Source organism: Styela clava, chromosome 12 (genome assembly GCF_964204865.1).
Source record: "Styela clava chromosome 12, kaStyClav1.hap1.2, whole genome shotgun sequence".
Classification (NCBI taxonomy): Eukaryota; Metazoa; Chordata; class Ascidiacea; order Stolidobranchia; family Styelidae; genus Styela; species Styela clava.
The window spans coordinates 12,854,175-12,873,857 of NC_135261.1; the positions used below are offsets into that span (position 1 = coordinate 12,854,175).

The 19,683-nt window shown below is 37.1% G+C and overlaps 3 protein-coding genes across 3 annotated transcripts; 2 read left to right on the forward strand and 1 right to left on the reverse strand.

The window, feature by feature from the left end:
* Positions 1-1,584: 1,584 nt before the first annotated feature.
* Positions 1,585-13,823, forward strand: LOC120329652 (large ribosomal subunit protein uL10-like). Its single transcript, XM_039396374.2, has 8 exons — positions 1,585-1,616; positions 1,793-1,898; positions 9,851-10,026; positions 11,253-11,340; positions 11,873-12,019; positions 12,616-12,724; positions 12,958-13,175; positions 13,600-13,823. Exons 2-8 carry the CDS (start codon positions 1,845-1,847, stop codon positions 13,738-13,740), a joined length of 933 nt encoding a protein of 310 aa, XP_039252308.2. The 5' UTR covers positions 1,585-1,616; positions 1,793-1,844; the 3' UTR covers positions 13,741-13,823.
* A 773-nt stretch (positions 13,824-14,596) lies between these two features.
* Positions 14,597-16,465, reverse strand: LOC120329619 (putative serine protease K12H4.7). The gene has a single exon (XM_039396333.2). It carries the CDS (start codon positions 16,391-16,393, stop codon positions 14,819-14,821), a length of 1,575 nt encoding a protein of 524 aa, XP_039252267.2. The 5' UTR covers positions 16,394-16,465; the 3' UTR covers positions 14,597-14,818.
* A 608-nt stretch (positions 16,466-17,073) lies between these two features.
* On the forward strand, positions 17,074-19,649 carry LOC120329940 (uncharacterized). The gene is made up of 3 exons (XM_039396741.2): positions 17,074-17,935; positions 18,140-18,319; positions 18,753-19,649. The coding sequence occupies exons 1-3, from the start codon at positions 17,677-17,679 to the stop codon at positions 19,076-19,078; spliced, it is 765 nt and encodes a 254-aa protein (XP_039252675.2). The 5' UTR covers positions 17,074-17,676; the 3' UTR covers positions 19,079-19,649.
* The last annotated feature ends 34 nt before the right edge of the window (positions 19,650-19,683 follow it).

Consider the following 19,683-nt stretch of genomic DNA (forward strand, 5'->3'; position numbering starts at 1 on the left):
AATAAGAATAATACTATAGCATGCTCAATATGTTTATACAATATAGTTTTATGAAGTTTTAGCATCGATCAATTGATCTATGCACTGCCCAACTGTGTCATGCCCACCAGCAACAAAAAATTATATTTTCTACCCCAATATTTCTCAAGCAGTGTTGACATGTCACGTATATATAGCCATTATAAATAAATTTTTATAAAATAACTTTTATGCCTCACCAATTTCAGCGAAAGTTGATATTGAAGTTAGCGGGGAGATAATTGGCCCAGAACTACAGTAAGCTCTTTTCAATTTTTCAGTTGTGGAAATGAAATTCTGCTTAAATTTTTGTTTTTCATACATAAGAAACGATTCTTTATATACAAAGGGTTACAAACAAAGTCGAACATTTCTCTGTTTTCTGTGTTTCCGCTTAATATCTGATTAAATCTAATTTAAAATAATCTAATCGGGTTACAATTTGTATCTTCAGAGTTATTATTACATGTGAAAACATAATCCCATTTAAAGACTATGTTTTAATTATCCCAGAGGCCAAGCGCTATAGTGATTAGTTATCACTACACATAGATTGTTTGTAGATTGATCTTGTTTATGTATTATAACCCCAGCATTGACTGACAATAGTTTTGTCTTGCATTCGTCAACTCGAACGTCTCCTTACTACAGCCGAAGGCTATCGACAGATAGACAGTTCGAGTTGACAAATACAAGACAAAACTATTGTCAGTCAATGCTGGGGTTATAATACATAAACCAGATCAATCTACAAACAATCTATGTGTAGTGATAACTAATCACTATAGCGCGACCACGGCATCTGAAACTCGATTCCCAGGCGTAGTGTACACAATTGTAGTTTTATACGGGCTCTGATTTCATGATATCCCGTTTTTTTCATACGTTGTTATCAGTACTCAAACGTGTTGAGGGTTAATTCATCGTGGTGAGCTTCAGTTTAAGGGCAGTGGTTCTCAACGGTGGGGCGTAGACAATGTTTTGAGAGGACGTGAAGCTATTTAAAAATTAAAATATTGGTTTGATTGCTTTATATTGAATATTTACATTTCTTATTTTGTCAGCTGAAAACAACTGTAGTAATAAAAATAACAACAATTTTGCGTGTTTTCAAAACTTTTAATTTATTTCATTATTTAATGTCATTGGTTCCATCGACGTATTTTCAACGTGTTTTTTGAATAAAACATACTTTCACCTTACTATCTGTTATTTGTAGCTTATTGTCAGCTAGGTATTTTTGAAGTGGGGCGCGAGACTTGGGTAAATTCTAAAAGGGGGCGCGGCTCAGAAAGTTTGAGAACCATTGGTTTAGTGGTTTGCGGTTCGATTCTCGGGGGTGATGTATATTTTCGATATTGTTCTGGCAGTATTCACAGGGTTGTCATGTTACTGCTGACCGACTTTTTCTGTCGTCTAATACCACAATATAAGACCCAACATATATGCAATATCGATATAATGCTAAAAAACCTGCGCAATCTCTATCCGTAAATAAATACTAATTCGCTCAAACTCTAAGTCAGTGAAGCGTGGAAATGATTTAGTTGAAAACTGTCACGTGTCTGCGATCGGTCCTTTCTCGCCTGACCGTCGAGGTTGGTTGTCGTCTTTTTCTAATCTATTATAATCGATTGATCATGAACCGTTTTCGCATAAAAATAGTGATGTTCTTTTTACATATATTTACAAGTTCTAGGAAAGACAAGATATGTCATCTTTTTTTATGCTACGAGATGTACGTTGATGCAATATCATGAGTTTGTTTCTTCAGATCCTCGCTTTGTCTTTAAAACTCCAAACGGAAATCCTTGAGCACAACCAAGATGCCCAGGGAAGACAGAGCAACATGGAAGTCGAACTACTTCTTAAAAATGATTGTAAGTGATTTAATATGTTTTATGAAGTTCTTGTGTACAGTTGAAAGATACTAGGTACCGTATTTATTCAATTATAACGCGCACTCGTGTACCAGTCTGGATTTCATGGCCTTTTTGAACGAGAAATCGGGCGTGCAATCAGAAATTCCCGCGTGCAAATAAGAATTCCTGGCGTGCAATTATAGCTCACGACGTGCAAAACAACTGCACTCGCGTGCAACTGACTTTGACATCAGATACCTCTCAATACATCCGCGTAAAATTACCGGTATCGGATAAAAAATACGTTGAATCAGAGAAAAAATGGACGTTTGACCTTTGACCCCAAACATTATTTCTACAGTTTGTCGCTAATTTTGAGAGTGTTTGTGCGACTTTGGATACCGGTACTGTTCAGTACATCCGCGTAAAATTATTGGATAAAAAATACGTTGAACCAGAGCAAAATGGACATACATTGTCATTAATTTTGGTAGTGTTTTTACGCAGAATTAATGGATAAAAAATACGTCAAATTAGAGCAAAATGGACGTTTGACCTTTAACCCCAAACATTATTTTCATACTTTGTTACTAATTTTGGGAGTGTTTGAGCAACTTTAGATACCGGTACTGTTCAGTACATTCGTGTAAAATTATTGTATGAAAAATACGCTGAATCAGAGCCGTATTTGGCCATTGGTGCGGAGGCGATCTTTTCGTCCATAACTATTCTCACGGGATTCCTACTTCCTATCATTCAACACGATATGGACCTTTCCCCGAGCATCGACTTCCTTGTTTACTTCGTGACATTGGCCAATCAGCAAGATGCAAAAAAGGACGTAACAATGAGAGGAATTTTTCGCGGGTCAAAGGTTGGGGAAAGGTCCATGGTCTTTTTGCTTCGCAATATTTCGATCAGACCAAATCTTGCAAGCTGGTATTTGTCGACAATTGTGGAGTTATAATATTTTGGCATCTTTATATTACTGGATTATTGATTTTAAAACCATTTAAACCGATTTACATTGGTGAGCAATTGCAAATTTTCGGCGTGCAAAATTGATTTCGCTCGCGTGCATTTTTGCGGAGCGCTAGCGCCCTCGGGCGTGCACCTGCCATGGAATCCAGTCTGGCTCGTGTATAACGCGCACCTTTAAATTTTGAATGAAAATTGGTATAAAATTCTTTTTTTTATTTTTTCTCTTCTAACTACTGGTAAGCACATAAGGTAACAACTCACAGCATGAACAAAAATTTATTAAAAGCACACAGTAATTCAAAACTCTTCAAAATCGGATTCAGTCTCTGATTCACCAAACAACTGTTCGATTTCTGTTTGGGTTATGTTTAAATCAGTGCAGAACGTTTTTGTCTTGCCATAATAGATAATGGGTAATATATAATGGGTATCTACAGTACAGTACGATAATGGCAAATAAATATTCTCAACGCAGCAGGAATGTCAAACGCATGCTGAGCTGTCGCATGTGCGTGTGCTTGCACGAAATCGAACGCTTGCACGAATGTCAAACGCACGCTGAGCTGTCGCATGTGCGTGTGCTTGCACGAAATCGTCCTGCATTGGAATGTGCATGCGCGAGCGCACGCACGTTTCAGATGTTTAAAACCACATTTTCAATACCGCATTTCTCAGACCTCGTGTATAACGCGCAGCATTGATTTTTGCCAAAAATTCAGTTCAAAATTTTGCGCGTTATAATCGAATAAATACGGTATATATATATTTATTCATTTTAGTGCCAATACTTGGCATAAGCGAGGTAAATTCTGAAAATTGCATGGGTTTTGGTAACTTCTTTAATGAGGCGCAGTTCTTACCACTTCATGGCAGCTCCTGCCACAAACAGACCACGCCGTCTCCCGCCATGGTTTTATGGCGCTATTACCGGTATATTTACAAATTCATGTACCATATTTTAGTTTATCATGCGGAATTAGGGTCTGGTACAGGTATAGTTTTGTAACACATGCACTTCTAGTTGGCCTGGCTCAACAACTTTTGCATATGTCAGTACGGCACACTTTACAGATCGAGAGACAATCTCTTGTTTTAGAGAAACCTATTTTAACGGTGATCGAATATCCCTCCTTCGATGGACGTCTGGCGGATTTTGTCTCCCGATATCGATAAATTGAAGCTGCGCAGTAAACTAACAAAAAGCGCAATCTAAAACCATCACCATTGAATTCCTCGTGAAAATATATTCAGATCTACCGATGTAAAAAAAATTTTACCGGTGCGTTCGAGAGAAATGAGCAAAAAACGATTGACGGCGTGTGACGTCACTGAATTTCAATCGACGCACGCAGGCACGCATCGGCCGTTCCTCGACGTAAACCTTGGCGTGCCGTGTTTCTCTCATTTTCAATGTAGATAGGATGGCGTGTTAACGATAATAAATGGATTACATTTTGATAACACACAATCGATAAACAGTAAAATTAATGCCTCGATATAGCATTAGATGAATTAGTTCATAAAGTAATAATTTAATCTAATGCCGCAACGAGACATTCATATGCCGCAAAATGTGCAACTTGCGTAATTTATACAAGAATAGATCGGCGAAAAACGAGAATCAAATTAGCAAAATAACTTAATATAATGCCACATCGATGTATTCATATGCCGCAAATGTTCAGTTTGCATAATTTATACTAGTATAGATCGGTAAAAAACAAGATTCAAAATAATATAATGTGCCATCGATACATTCATATGCCGCAAATGTTTAACTTCGAAAGTTACGGTATACGAGAATAATTTAATTCAATGCCACATCGAGGCATTCATTTGCCACAAATGTTAACTCTTTTGTTCCGTATAACTTATATATTCGTATTACCATCCTTGGTCATAATAGTTATTTTCGGACTATTTTACGTTTATGTTCATGTTTTGTGAAGTATTCCGCACTAACTAAATCATTTTGAGCATCCAACTATGATCCGTGCTTGATCTGTCAACATTTTGTTTTTTTGTAAATTTTTTATTTTACTACTAAGTGAATTTTATTTGTGTAGGCATTTCAAAGCTTAGAGATACACGAAAGTATTTGTCATTACTTCAAAAATAAGTCATTTGAACGAGCGGGAAACAATTTCGCGCACATAATAAACAAACAAAGATTCCAGACAACTATCGTGGACATGCTCTCACATATCATTGATTATTTCGCGTTTCGCTTCGCTTGCGAAGCTGAGTCTGGTTTTTCTGCAAAGGTGACGTAACCCTCTTTCAGAAGAGCGCTTGGAATTTCGTTTCTTTGTAACACGTGTTCATCGAAGCGATAAGAGTGTGAAACGTTCTCTCAAAATTTTTTGAAATTTCTCTCTTCTTACACGCGTAGGGTCGAACAGTTTCGCCTACGTCATTTGGGCGCGTTTTAGTAGGAAGACGCGAAAATAAGCTTTTTAAAGAGATATTGGGGGTGTTCCTTGTACGTTTGGTTAACTGGTCATTGCATATTATAAAATGGTACATAAAGTCGATTGTATACAGCGGAAAAAAAGGGTTAATCTATACGAAAATAATTTAATTCATATGCCGCAAATGATCAACTTGCGTAATTTACACAATAATAGATCGGCAAGAAACAAGAATCAAATTAGCAAAATAATGTAATATCATGCCGCATCGATGTATTCATATGCCGCAAATGTTCAATTTGCGTAATTTATACTAGTATAGATCGATGAAAAACAAGATTCAAACTAATATAATGCGGCATCGATACATTCATATGTCGCGAATGTTTAACTTCGAAGTATACGGAATACGAGAATATTTTAATTCAATGCCACGTCGAGGCAATCATATACCGCAAATGTTAATTTGCGGGATTTATGCAAGAATAGATAGGTGAAAAACAAGAATCAAATTAATATAATGCCGCATTGATGCATTCGTATGCCGCAAATGATCAACTTGTGTAGTCTGTGAAAAACAAGAATCAATTTGGCAAAATAGTTTAATCCAATTAATCATCGAGGCTTTTATTTTACTATAGATTGTTGACGCTCAAATTTAAATAAAAATCTCGAATATAATTATTAAATGATATCGTAATTCGTAATCGTTGTGCGTTCTGGAAGTTTCAGTTCTAAATAACCGAAGATGCTATGTTAAATTGTTGTAATTACAGGTATTAACGGGCATACAAAGTTTCACTATCGATATTAATTTAACTATTGAAAAAAAAACTTCGATATCGTGCATCGTTTTGACTTCGTTATACGACAATTCAAACGATGTCATGTAGTCACAAACACTTATAATAAAATTAGTTGGACTCGTAGACGTATTAATCGAAACGCATAATTTTGTAATCTCTTGATATTATTTAAAAGTAATTATTTATTCACAGACGTTTGCATTTACGCGACATTATTTTAATTAGGCACTACCAACAGTAGACTGAATATAATGATTCAGAAATACATCGTATATTTAACCATATAGGTCAGTATACATCGGTAAGAAACGAAAATCAAATTAGCAAAATTCGAGAGCCGTGCCGAACTGTGCGTGACTTTCTTTGACGTCATATCCAGACATCTGACGTTCTCACGCATCGAGCTCGCAGACAACTCGACGCCCCCGGTTTCACAGACGCCTATTCATATTTTGGCTCTTCCGGAATGTAGACGCAAATCCGGATTCGGGATAGTGTGCCGTACTGTATGTGTTACCGTAAAAGCAGCTACCTTCGGATGATTTCACTTTATTTTAATCGATAACTCTGCCGTTTCAAACTTGAAATATATTACATTGATGTAATTCTCTGCATTTGCATATAATTTTCTCTAGGATCGGATTATTTTTTCTGTCTTAATTGTCTCATTTTTCGTCATCTGTAACGACACAAATAAATATCTAACTTCGGATGGGTGTATCCCCTCCCTGCGTCACCGCAACTAGAGCGAAAAGTGCGTGCGTGAAGACAAAACACGCTTTACGTCGTTGCGTGAATGCCAGATGTTCAATCGACGTTGCGAGTGACGATGACGACCGTGGGATTTCCGGAGTGGCACTTTCAAGTTGTTTTTATACTAAAATGTCTCGTTTTATTTTCTCTTATCGTAACTTTAGATCCGATCATAGTCGATTTTGTTGTAGCCGATAATGTTTCGATAGCGTTTTTACACTCCACACCATGTATAGTCGCACAATAAATATAATTGAGCATGCACATGACTGGATTCTTTATTAAACTTGACCTACTTAAATGGCGGTCGTGCATAAATCACGACAAAACACCAATTTGGCAATTGGCAACTTTATTAAAATTACTTTCGTTAAATTCACGAAACGGAACTCACTTGCAACAATGATTGTTGTTATTTATCGCTGGTTAGATATTTTTATATTTACGCAATATTTGTCGACTGCTTACAATTTTTCTATTTTGAACCATATGTTGCCGTACCAAATGGAGAATTTGAAATTGTCAACACGAATGAATATGCTTTTTGTTAATTGCCATTTTTAATAAATTTAATTGTATTACATTTCCAGCATTTGACGCCATGAATTTCCGATTAGAGCTCGACCGATATCACTTTTTGGCACCGATAACGATATATCGGCCAACTAGTGACCGATATCGACATACCGATATCTACAACCTGAACCCTACAGTGAATACAAATAGAAAGAAACATTCCGTTTCAGTCAATTAAAAGTTTATGTTGAAAAATAAAGCAGTCCTACACAGTGCTTGCATCATTAATAAAAGTTTCACAGCAAATAATAAGAACACACATTAATGCACAAAAGAAAAAAGGCAGTCAGTAAAAAGCTTATAGAAGTCCATTTTGATCCATACAGTAGTAGGTGGGAGTAGGCTTGCACGTAATTTACGGAATTATTTCGAGTTACGGAAGGGAAGTTACAAATTACGTAAAGTCGTAATTATTGGTCGAGCTGTTTCGCGTTTGAAACGTGGTCCTTCCAAGCAGTCAATTCCGTCGATTGTAAAAAATGAAAGTTTAACAAGTAGAAGAAGTTAGAGTTCCGGTATTCGCAGCAGTTTTGAGCCGGCATGACGAGTTGTCACCCCGTTTGAGCGTTTGATTTCACGGTCAAAAAGATATTATTATAAGCGTTATCACCGTAATGCAATTAACACCGACAGACTTTTTTGTCTTCACGATTTGGTATCTTTTTTATTCGGCGCTGATAATGATAAATAAGAATGTGTGATAGTTGATTGTAATTCCGGAAGGCGTATTTTTCTTTCTCTCCGTGAAACAGACATGAGACGAATTTTACCGTCGCTATAAGCGCTCAAAAGGAGAGAAGGCTAGGCTACTTTCTTTTCCCGACTCAATCACTTTTATTAATACAAATCACAGCGCATTAAAAAACAAAATAGAATTTATTAGCATTAATTTACAACGAGTTACGGGTAAGAATTTATCGCCGGCTAAATAATTAACATTTAGGCCGCGAAATGATTTGATATAGAATAAAGCTTGGTACTCGGAATATCGTCAATAATTCAGCATCAATAATTAATATAAAATGCTGACTAGGTAGCAAAGTCGGATAATGTAAAAGTCGGATAATGCAATTTTTTCGTAATTACGGAATTGATTTTTGTCGATTACGTGCAAGCCTAGTGGGGTTACAAGATATTCGAAGGCGAGGACTCTCTGTTCATTGAAAGGCAAAATGAGAGAAGCGAAAAAAAGAAAACGCTCGGCCGCAGATATTTCCTGGGGAAAAATACTCATTTTTTAGAACGTGGAAAAGCGACTAACGCTGATATGATATATCGGCAAACACGCAATATCGGCCCGATATATCGGTCGAGCTCTATTTCCGATCCACAGAAATTTGTTGATGCGCATATTTTAGCCGATATTGATCAATCGAGCAAATTATTTTCAAATCTACGCCAACCTGTCGGCGCCCGATTGTCTGGCGTCAAATCTGTAACGACGATGCAACATGACGTCGGCTTCGGAGTGAGCGACGTCAGGGTGACGTCAAGTTCAACGTGTGCGTCGAATGCTATTATTATGATAAAAAAAATTATTCGAATTTTAATTTTTTATCGGGTCTCCCATGACATCTCGCGGTCAGTCTAATTTTCTATATACATTGATAAAGCCCTCTATCGAATGACGCTATTTTGACGAAGTTAGCATCAGTAGAAGTCACAATTTGAGCCGCTCGAAAATGGAGTGTCAATTTTATTCTAAAACATGATTTTTTTAATCAAAATATAAATTAAAATGCGCGATTGAATATGATAACAGATTTGGATATATAAGCCCTCACTATAGAAACTGCCATAAGCACAATATGACGCAATTTAGTCGAGATATAAACGATTAAAAATTTCATCCGAAATTACAAACCATCCGAAGTTACCTGCTTTTACGGTACTCCTAACCCCCACCTGACTACGTCACTGAAAAATTACGTCATTTCGACGTCACAGTGGCGTCCTGCTATTGGTTTGTGGCAGCCAAAAAGTCAGTCGCTGTGGGTTTGGTCTTAGCGGCCGTGGTTTGAAAATCCCGCCATGGTTTTGCGGCAGCTCTAGACGCCACAAAATACTTGAAACTGCCCTTGTCTTTAACAATTCAACATTTTTATTGTGGTTGGGCTTAAAACATGGATCTGCTCAGCATTCTAACAGCTGCTAAAAGTTTTTTTTTTTGTCAAGAAACGGCAAATTTGGTCATGTCACAACAGCGATTAATTTAGATTGTTATCGAGGCAAGCATGACGCATCTCCCGTTGTGCCAGACGCTTCTCTATTGTGGGACTCATGAAGTGTTTGTTTTGATGAACCAAATGACTGAACAATCTTTGCATTTGGAAAGTGGGCCATAATGTGATAGGGTTATGAATTCATTACCCAGTTACCCATTTTTAACTGATTCTTCTGCTTTTTTCTAACTAATGAACTTATTCCATTTCTCAATTTTCAGCAACTTTTGGATGAATTTCCCAAATGTTTCGTTGTGGGGGCGGACAATGTCAGCTCCAAACAAATGCAACTGATCAGATCGTCGATTCGAAGCCAAGCTACTGTATTGATGGGGAAAAATACAATGATGCGAAAAGCTATCAGAGGTCATCTACAAAACAACCCAGATTTGGAAAAGTAACCAGTTTTATCATTTGAGTTGGTTGTCATTTTTATAAATCATTTCTATATGCAGATATTGCATAAACTTTATTAGGATCAGAATTGGTTACCACTATAAAATTTAGTTAAAGTACCGTAAGTGGCCTACTTCTATTGAGCATGGCGTGACGATTTTTGCAAATTTATATTTAATGCCCACCTGACTAATAAAGTATAGTTGCGATCGCCAGAAATGGCGTCTGCATATGCAATAATGAACCTACGAACCGCAGAAAGTGCCTTTATATACAATGCAGACTGCTCGACTTTTGGATGATTGTCTGCATGTTTTAGACAACCGTTCATATGTTTTGGCAGGCCTCATTGCATCACTGTGTCATGGTCAAATGGGGTTATGAATGATATAGCAACGCCTGCTAGAAGTACTTGTTGTACTTTACCAGACCCAATATTTATATTTCATAGGTTTGGGTTCTGATTTTGATATTGCACTGAATAATAATGACTCTGGTTTGAACGGAAATGGCCAGAACCGAAGAATGGATATGATAAGCGAATAATAATGCTATTTTTATAAGTATGAATTTGGTAATTTTCAGAAATTTAATTGGGCTTTGTGGTCTGCCATCATACGTTTAAAATGATAGTTTTTCAAACTAAACTATTTCAAATTGTTTTTGAATTGAAGAGTTTAAAACGTCGAATATAATTGATTTTGAATTCAATTGTTTTGACATCTTTAGGCTTAGCGTTATAGATCACAGAATTCCCACAAACCTGTTTATTAACAAATTAATAACATTGAAAACTAGGATAATCATGTTATCAAACTTCTATGTACAAGGGTCTTTTGAAAAGTATGATCCATATTAAAATTCATCATAAATTAAAGTGGCCCCGCTAGAAAAAAAATAAGGAAGTTCCGGAAATCAAGCTCAATTTATCAAGCCCCTTTCTTTAATTCACCTAAATTGAAATTCAACTCGCTATGATGATCATGTTCAACTGCACAGATATCTTGCTGTTATACGACATTGTCAGAAATGGCAGAACCCTTTGTCGTGGCGACAAGATTGTGAAATGAATTGTTCATAGAACTGTCTGAGCAGCTTTATTTCAGTAATTTCACAAAGTATTAAATTCATGGTATAGGCACAATTGAACTTTTGGATTGATTATCTTTATTTACGGTTCTTGTATTGTGATTTTGTGGCCAAATAAACGGTACAACTTATCTTCAGGCTTCTTCCACACATCAAAGGTAATGTTGGACTCGTTTTCACTGATGGTGAGCTTGTTGATGTGAGAGATCTGTTATTGGCAAATAAGGTTGGCTTATTAAAGTATAAAATTATCTTAAAATTTTTATGGCGATTCTAGCAGGCAATGATGATATTCAAGTGCAGTTTAAGTTCAATTGTTATACAGTGCCGCCAGTAATGGCAGAACCCAGTACTGTGACGTTGAACTGATGAGATACATTGTTCTTTGAACAGACCGAGCCAGTTTGTGATTGAATGTTAGATTCTGCATATTAATGGTTGTTTTATATGAAGTATTTATTCTGCTTTTGCTCGAGACAAGGCTCTGCACAAAAAGCTGGTACGTAAGGGCTATTTTAGTTTAGAAGAAACTGGATCTTTCAGGATTGGCGTTGCTAACTCAGTTTGTTATGCTCTCAGTGAGGTGGCGGGCATGGGATTTGAACGTGTGATCCCACCATAGTTAGGTTTAGTTATAAGAGTCTTGCATCCACCATTGGTGTTTGAATGAGTGTAATTTGAATTTGTTCAGGTGTATAATATGGATTTTTCAACTAGGGCTTATAAAAATTAAATTTAATCGAGACTTTTCCTCTCAGGTTGAAGCACCTGCTCGTGCAGGTGCTATTTCTCCAATTGATGTCATCATCCCTGCTCAAAACACTGGACTTGGTCCCGAGAAGACATCCTTTTTCCAGGCTCTGTCAATCCAGACCAAAATTTCCAGAGGAACCATTGAAATCATCGTAAGAACGGTTTTTGTCTTGTCTGACGAAATATAATTTAAGCCTTTTCTTTCCCCTTTTAAAAGGGTTGCCTAACCACATTATGGTTTTGTGACCATGTCGGGGGGATAAAACAAAGCAAACCGGTTTAAAACCCATGGAGTTGATTTTTTTCAAACTTGCATGGATCCTGTCTACCTGTACATAATGAAATAATTTTAATTTATTTCAGAAGTATACGAGCCATTCGTTGTCTTATTAAAGGTATATATCACCATAGTTCACGAATTTTTGGATTGTTTGTGTAAATAAAGATTAAAATTGCTATTCTACGAGTTTCAATCGTGCGACTTGTGAGTGTAAATCAGGTAATGGCGATCTAAATAAAGTTGGAAGTATTTGGCTGCGTACTGTGTGCATATCTCGAGTGATAAATTCACAGCAAAGTAGGGTTTAATGTTCTGTAATATACACATTCGCTTAATTAATGTGATCAAAATATCACCTGATTGATAAATGTGGTAAGTATTTTTTATAATATAACTAAATATAATACCGTCTTCCGAGAACATAATAATCCAAATCTAGTAGATTCTCAAACAATTGTATTTTCTCAGAACAATGTCCATATTCTGAAGCCTGGTGATAAGGTAGGAGCTTCAGAAGCATCACTTCTGAACATGCTGAAAATCTCTCCCTTCACCTACGGTCTTGAAGTGCAACAAGGTTAGTCGGCTCTATTGTATGAATTATAATAGCTTTTCAGTAGGAAGCAGGTAAGCAACAATGAGTGTAAAAAATCTGAAAACCTATTGAAGATTTTAAAAAATGCGGGCTTGTGCAAGAAACCTTGAATGTATAATAAAGCGAGTGTATGATAATAATAGTAGTTTTGCTACTTTTTTCTATCAAGTTCCCGTTCTTGCAACGCTATATGAAGTTATTGTTGATATTTGCAGTGTACGATGCTGGTACCTGCTTCAGTCCTGCAGTCTTGGACATCACCCCTGAGGACATTCGTAAACGTTTCATGGAGGGAGTTTGTAACGTTGCCGCAGTGTCTCTGCAGATAGGCTACCCCACTGTTGCCTCTGCACCACACTCTATTATCAATGGTTTCAAGAACCTTCTGGCTATTGCTGCTGAAACTGAGATCACTTTCCCACAAGCAGAGCAGGTCAGTACTATGGGTACACAATAGCTGGTTGGCTCTCTTGTATGATATAAGAGAGGTCTCGGTTTAAGGTGTGGGAAATTTTCTGTTGTCATTCCTTAAGATTTCTCGATACGATGTTCTTGCGCCTTGACCCTGAACAGGGCTCTTTGTAAATATCCATTTATGTAAGGAACTTCATTTGGGAGTATTGAAAAATGTGACTGGTTTGGCATTGCTTACCTGATTTGTTTCGCACTGCGTGAGGCGATCTACGTGGCAGCTGACCTTAATATTGCGGGACTCGTTTATGTGTGAATTTGCGTTATTTTAATGTAACTGGCTCGTAAGAGTTTCGTGTGTCTAACTCTACATCACAGGTTTATTATAGATTTTTGTTTTGACTTTGGTTATGTAGCAATTTATTACAAAAAAATTCTTGTTTCAGATGAAAGCATACCTCGCTGATCCATCTGCTTTCGTGGTAGCTGCGGCTCCAGTCACAGAAGAAAAGAAGGAAGAAGCACCAGCTGCGGCGGAGGAAGAATCTGAATCTGATGAAGACATGGGATTTGATCTGTTTGGCTAAATCAATTGCATGTGCATTACAAGTACTTGGAATTTGCTACTGAAGTATGCTTCAGTATAAATACAAGTAAAAGGATTGCCAAGTATAGTGTTACTTATCAAGGGGAGTGTTGCAAGAGAAAATAAATTTGGAGGCGGTGAGGATAGTACTGTAGATGCCTCAGCGGCTCAGATGACTTGAAATTTTTTAACTGGGGGCCAAAGCAAGATTAGGCTTGTTGCTTCAACTGCAATTGAAGTTCGTTTTGAGGGACGCAAAGGCTAATATAATGCAAAAAAGCGGGATTCGCCAGATAGTTTTTTTTGAGTGTTTACTCTGGTTTTCGAGAACATGGAACATTAAAACGGTGGTCGGCCGCTGTAGCATACTTAATCTGATTTGGTGAGTGACTACATGCACTCTGGAACAGGATAGAGTTTACATGTTCTGGGGGAAGGGGAGTCGAATTAGACGTCTTTATCATATGGATCGGGGCCGCGATGCTGGGCGCAAAACTCATTTCACTTTCTAAGAGAACTTCCGTTTTTTCTAATTTAATTGCTTAAGATTATTTCACAGGTTGTTTTCGCTTTTTTGTGCAAATTGTTTGAACATAATGCGATTTGAAAACTTACACACTAAATAGCTTTTGAATGATAAACGCGGGCTATGAGTGCTAATAGCCTCTGGAGGGGCCTATAAAAGGTTGGTACCTACTGATATGAGTGGTCCTGTTTACGTAACCTGTCGCATAGATGATTGGCCAAAAACCCCCTCGGCGCACAGGGAAATCAGTGTTCTTAACGCGATGTGACACCCGGTTGCTAGGGCAATTTTGTCTTACTTGCTCTTTAACAACTTAGCCCAACAGGAAATACGATAAAACAGTTAATGAAATACATATATTTGGCACCATTACTTTTTCCTAGGCAAATTAATTTGGTTGCATAGAACATATTTTTTGAGGAGCAAACTGCAACTTCCTCTCTGTAACAGGCTGTGATTTTCACTGACACTCAGTCAAGAAGCGGGACGAGCTGTGATGTACTCCTTCTTGTTTAAAACACACGAGTTGCACAGGGGTTCGTAAATTGAAATGTCATTTTCCCAGCCAAAGACTTACTAGTCTCAAAATTGCGGTTCTAGAATTCCTAAGCTCGATCGAATCACGTTGCATATCACTTGATAGAACTTCTGCATGTGAGCTCTCAGCGACGAATATACTGCTAAACCCAAAAGGATTATAAAAATACTCATCTTTTCGTAGTTGATTAGATTCATCAGGATTAGAGAAGGGGGATATAATTTTCTTTTCTTCGTCGTATGATAATAATTTTTCTGTGTCAATCCGCACGTTTGATTTCGAATACGAAACTTTATGCCAAGGGTCTACGCCGCCATTGAATATAACGGTATGTGTTACGACATCTGCAACCTTTTTTCCTCCGTAATTTAGGTTGGTTTGTGCCGGCCCATTTAAGACATCTTCCTCTTCCAACTCTGGACCAAAAAGCCTCAGGCAAAGTGTCGTAGGAAATGATTCTTGAACATGCTGGAAAGGTTGCCGTGATACGGTTTGGAACCAACCAAATTCGGAACAGGCTTGATAAAGCCATACACGACTCGATGACTGTTCTCCCCAACTTGTATTACGATCGTAGGCCGTGTATTCAGTAAAGGTAGTTGTAATGCATTCCGTAGAATTATTACGTATGTCAATAACTTTCTGTAATCGATAAATTTCTGTTCCTATAGATTTGTTCGTCAAAATATCACACATTTTGTTTAAGGTTATGTACATTGGTTTCTCTACGATAATATTTCCTCTACTATATTGTACAACGTTTTCTATTTGATTGTTCATTATACTGTAAAAGAGTCCCATTGAATTGCCGTTCAAATCAGATGCGTTGCACAAATTGAATATTTTTCGCAATTTTTCTTTTCCTTCTCCTGTTTCCATTAAACTTGCGACCTGACGATTAGCTTCCCCTAATGCTGAATGGCAAGTCGACCCTCCATATTTGTATAAAGTGTCGTTCACAGACTCCAAATATTCGTTAAAAAACAACTTCGCTTCCAAGGGTGGACTTGCTGCCACTACTCCATAGACAAGATGTGGAAATTTTAAACGGGCCCATACTGCTAAAGCACCAGGATATGACCCACCAAACAATATCCATTTCTTTAAATGGCCGTCATGTTTTTCTGTCATATTTTGAATAAAATACCCAAGATCTTCTAACGCTTGCTGGCTTGAAAGAAATCGTAGGTTTCGTACGCTTGTGTCGTTTGTTGGCTTGCTCTCGCCGTAATAGCGATGCTCGAGGTAAAACAACATAGCTCCGTACTCTCTTACCGTTTTCATGATTAACTGCGAACTGTTTAGCCATAATTTACCAATTCGCGACTCACCACCAACATATAAGACGACAGGCCCGCCATGTTTATAAAAAGCATCAGATTTTTTGTACTTTTGCAGCCATCTTCTTCTGTCGAGTGCATCAAAATGATTTAACCTCTGCTGTATCCAGTTTTCAGCATTCGCCTCGATTTCTTTTGATTTGAGGTACTCCGCGTGATATCTATTTGAGCTGTCATCAGCTTGACTCAAGCTGACACTGGTTAATTTAAATACAATAGACAGAAAAACAAAAATTATTTTCGTCTTCATAATTGATAGTATTCTGGTAGAACTCTATCTGATGTTGCTTCGAGAATTCCAGTTATATTAATACGACCCCAAGCTTAAATATTTCACCGCGGAGGAAATGGTGGCATAATCCAAACGGATGTCAAAATAAGCTAAGATCAAGCTTGCTCCGTCACTGAAACACATTGTAATGACTAGATTTGGGTTTGAGCGGAGAAAAACATTGATCAAGTTGAGAAGCTGTATGTCATTCCGACAGGAAACCGTTGCTTATTGATAAGATAGAAGATGTCATGCATTTGTTTTTTGACGCATTTCATACATTCGAAATACAATATATATATATGCAACAACCAAGATGCCTGGCTATCTTTAATTAAAGATGAAAGATTTATGGTAAAAATTATATTTCACCACATTCACCAGATGTTTCCGGCGCTTTATTTCGACGGCCTATTTACATCAACGTATTGTGTTTGATATTGTGAGTAACCTGCCTGTAAATAAGTGTGACTTGAAATGTCCTACTCAGAGGGATTTCGACCGAAGTCAAAACCGATCTAAATCAAAAACGGAAACTTGAAAGACGCTATTTTGAACTTGCATGGTACCCCGTAATAAATACAAAAAGACGCTATTTTGAACTTGCACGGTGCCCCGTGATAAATATATATTATTGTGCTTGTTTAGCTGTTCCATAAGCTCGACGTTGAATACGGTTCAAACATACGGTTTTATAAGGTAAAAAAAATTACACACAACTGCAAGCGGGATAGGTTAGGAAAACAAAACTGTGTGTTACAACACAATAAACATCACAACATTTGACACAGGAGTTCTTCGTTTATTGGGTGACGCTGAAATGAAACGTACGTGCACAAAATGTTCTTTGAGTTTTTATGACCTTTGAAACAATGTCGTCGGAAATATTGTGCAGTACAAAAATGTACAAAGTAAGCTATGTTTATTCAATTGTTGTCGAACAAGTGCATCATAAACTTTACAGGGTGATACAGAAATATGTCAATAAGGTTGTATTTTCTTTCCTAATTAGTGTTGATGATTTCCTGAATTACATATTTTGCAAGATCATCGATTCGAAAATAATTGACGACAAAAACATCGGCTGGTCCCCATCAAAATACATATGTGATTTTCATCAAAAACAGCATTCAGGAGATAAACCTGCTAGTTATTTGTACTAATAGCCAGGTTACACAGCGAAAGTTTTTGTCAACAAAAAAAACTGTCGACTTGAATAATAAAAATCAAATTCGCCCTCTTCGACAGATAAATTCGGTAAAATGTTTTCCTATCACAAAAAGAAAACTGCAAATTTTATGGAAGCGAAAGACAGTTGCAAAAGTTTAGGAATGACGTTAGCCCGCGTCAAGGACGCGGATACTTGGAATAAATTGACTGAATACAAAGATGCAGAAACTGAGTACGGTTACTGGTGGCTTGGTGCAGAAAAAGAAGAGGCATCAAACGAATATTTTTGGTCCGATGGTTCAGCATACCGGCAGTTTGATCCCGATTTAAAAATATCGCAGAACGGACTGGGTAAATATATTATTGGCAAATATAATTCCAAATATATATGCGTAATTCATTTATTCATGTTTGTTGATATGACTTCTCAATTGTTGTTTTGAACTGCACCTGTAGTGAGAGACTACAACGAGCGTAGTCTGACAATTTCGTATGTCGTTACAGAATCGCCAGTTAACATCATACATTCCTAATATATACATCCTATGTTCTCAGGTAAGAGATGTTTAGCACTCTATACTCATACACCACTAAATAAAGTAAAACTTTTCTCCCTACCATGCGATCGTCATCTGTACTACATATGTGAACGTCAAACGGAGAGCTTCACAGCAATTTTCTCTAAACTAAACCAATCTACAGCCACAAGTGGAGGTTACACTGTCACAAGCGGAGGTAACAATTTATTTTTCATGCCCTCATGATGCTGGGCTTTTAAACCTGAGTATGTCAATATTCTATAAAAACTTCTCGAATTAAACGGCCACAGGTAAACAGGCATAAATATGACATCTGACACCAAACGGAAAATTCTTCAAAAATAGCGAAGTCACTAAACAATTTTTAGGATGATTAAATATTTATAATCAAAGTGATAACTGATGGGCAATGGACATTGTGAACCAATTTGTACACGTCAACTCGTAAAAGCACTTTCGAAAGTAGCAGTATTTTCCAGAGAACAGGGATCCTCCATTTTCGTCCTTTGATATTATATAGAAAGTATATATAAATTTTATTGTCGTTTTCATATATATATCAACACTCATGAAACGGCGGGTTCTATTGCGAAATAACTCATATTTTCGCAAAAATTTACTACTTTCAGATACTTGGATGTCTCATTATGAAAACTCGTATACGTCTGAAACTGTTGCCACTTCTGTCCAAGAGGACACAGCCGGAAATGAAATCCTCAGCCGAGCTCATTACGGCGATGCAGATATGGACCTAGGACACATTATTTGGATGTTTGTCAGCCTAATTCTCGGATTGCTACTTGTGATATCTATAATTTACATTGCCAAGCTATGTGCAGACTTGAAAAGAATGAAAAAAAGATATTCAAGACAGCAAGCCGCTCATGGTAGCCCAAAAAGAGACTGTGACCAAGAAGAAATGAATATGTCATCCATTAAGAATAATGACGCGTAATTCTACATTTGTAGTTCTTTTTGTGTTTCTCGCATACCTAACAATGCTTAACTCGCCTATTATTGTTTTTAAGTCAGTAACCATGGTATAATGGATCTTTCTACCAAAAAAAAACAATTGTTGATATCTCTTTATACTAAATGCTCTTTAGTCAGCTGTTCTCCGAGCAACGGCAAGATGGCAATGAAAGCAAATGCATTTCAGATGTATATTGGACACGAAATGTACATAGGCCTACATGTGAATCGTTTTGTTAGTTTTATTATCTTTATAATATTGGACAATCGTCGATATTTATATACAAATTATTTACCGTAATAATTTCTTAAATTATTCATAGCATCAAAATAACAATACTACTGTAGCAGGACTTACGTTTCTCAAAAATACCAACATTTTTGAATACTTCACCCCCTATAATAAAAAAAATACTTTTGATCAGACTTACTTCTCAGCTGGACTAAATGTGAAGAAATAACGGTGTTCCCGAGGTCATTCTATAAAAAAATTGTCGTGTGGGGTACTTTTCCTTAGTCTAGTCCGGCAATGGTCCAGTCGAGACCCATGCCAAATCGATGCTGTTTCTAATCAAGGTGCATTCAATG

Coding starts and splice junctions, on each gene's coding strand:
- LOC120329652 (XM_039396374.2), top strand. CDS start 1,845: ATGCCCAGGGAAGACAGAGCAACATGGAAGTCGAACTACTTCTTAAAA. Junction 1,899..9,850: donor ACTACTTCTTAAAAATGATT/GTAAGTGATTTA, acceptor CTCAATTTTCAG/CAACTTTTGGATGAATTTCC. Junction 13,176..13,599: donor CTTTCCCACAAGCAGAGCAG/GTCAGTACTATG, acceptor TTCTTGTTTCAG/ATGAAAGCATACCTCGCTGA.
- LOC120329619 (XM_039396333.2), bottom strand. CDS start 16,393: ATGAAGACGAAAATAATTTTTGTTTTTCTGTCTATTGTATTTAAATTA.
- LOC120329940 (XM_039396741.2), top strand. CDS start 17,677: ATGTTTTCCTATCACAAAAAGAAAACTGCAAATTTTATGGAAGCGAAA. Junction 17,936..18,139: donor AATATCGCAGAACGGACTGG/GTAAATATATTA, acceptor CTATGTTCTCAG/GTAAGAGATGTTTAGCACTC. Junction 18,320..18,752: donor TTACACTGTCACAAGCGGAG/GTAACAATTTAT, acceptor TACTACTTTCAG/ATACTTGGATGTCTCATTAT.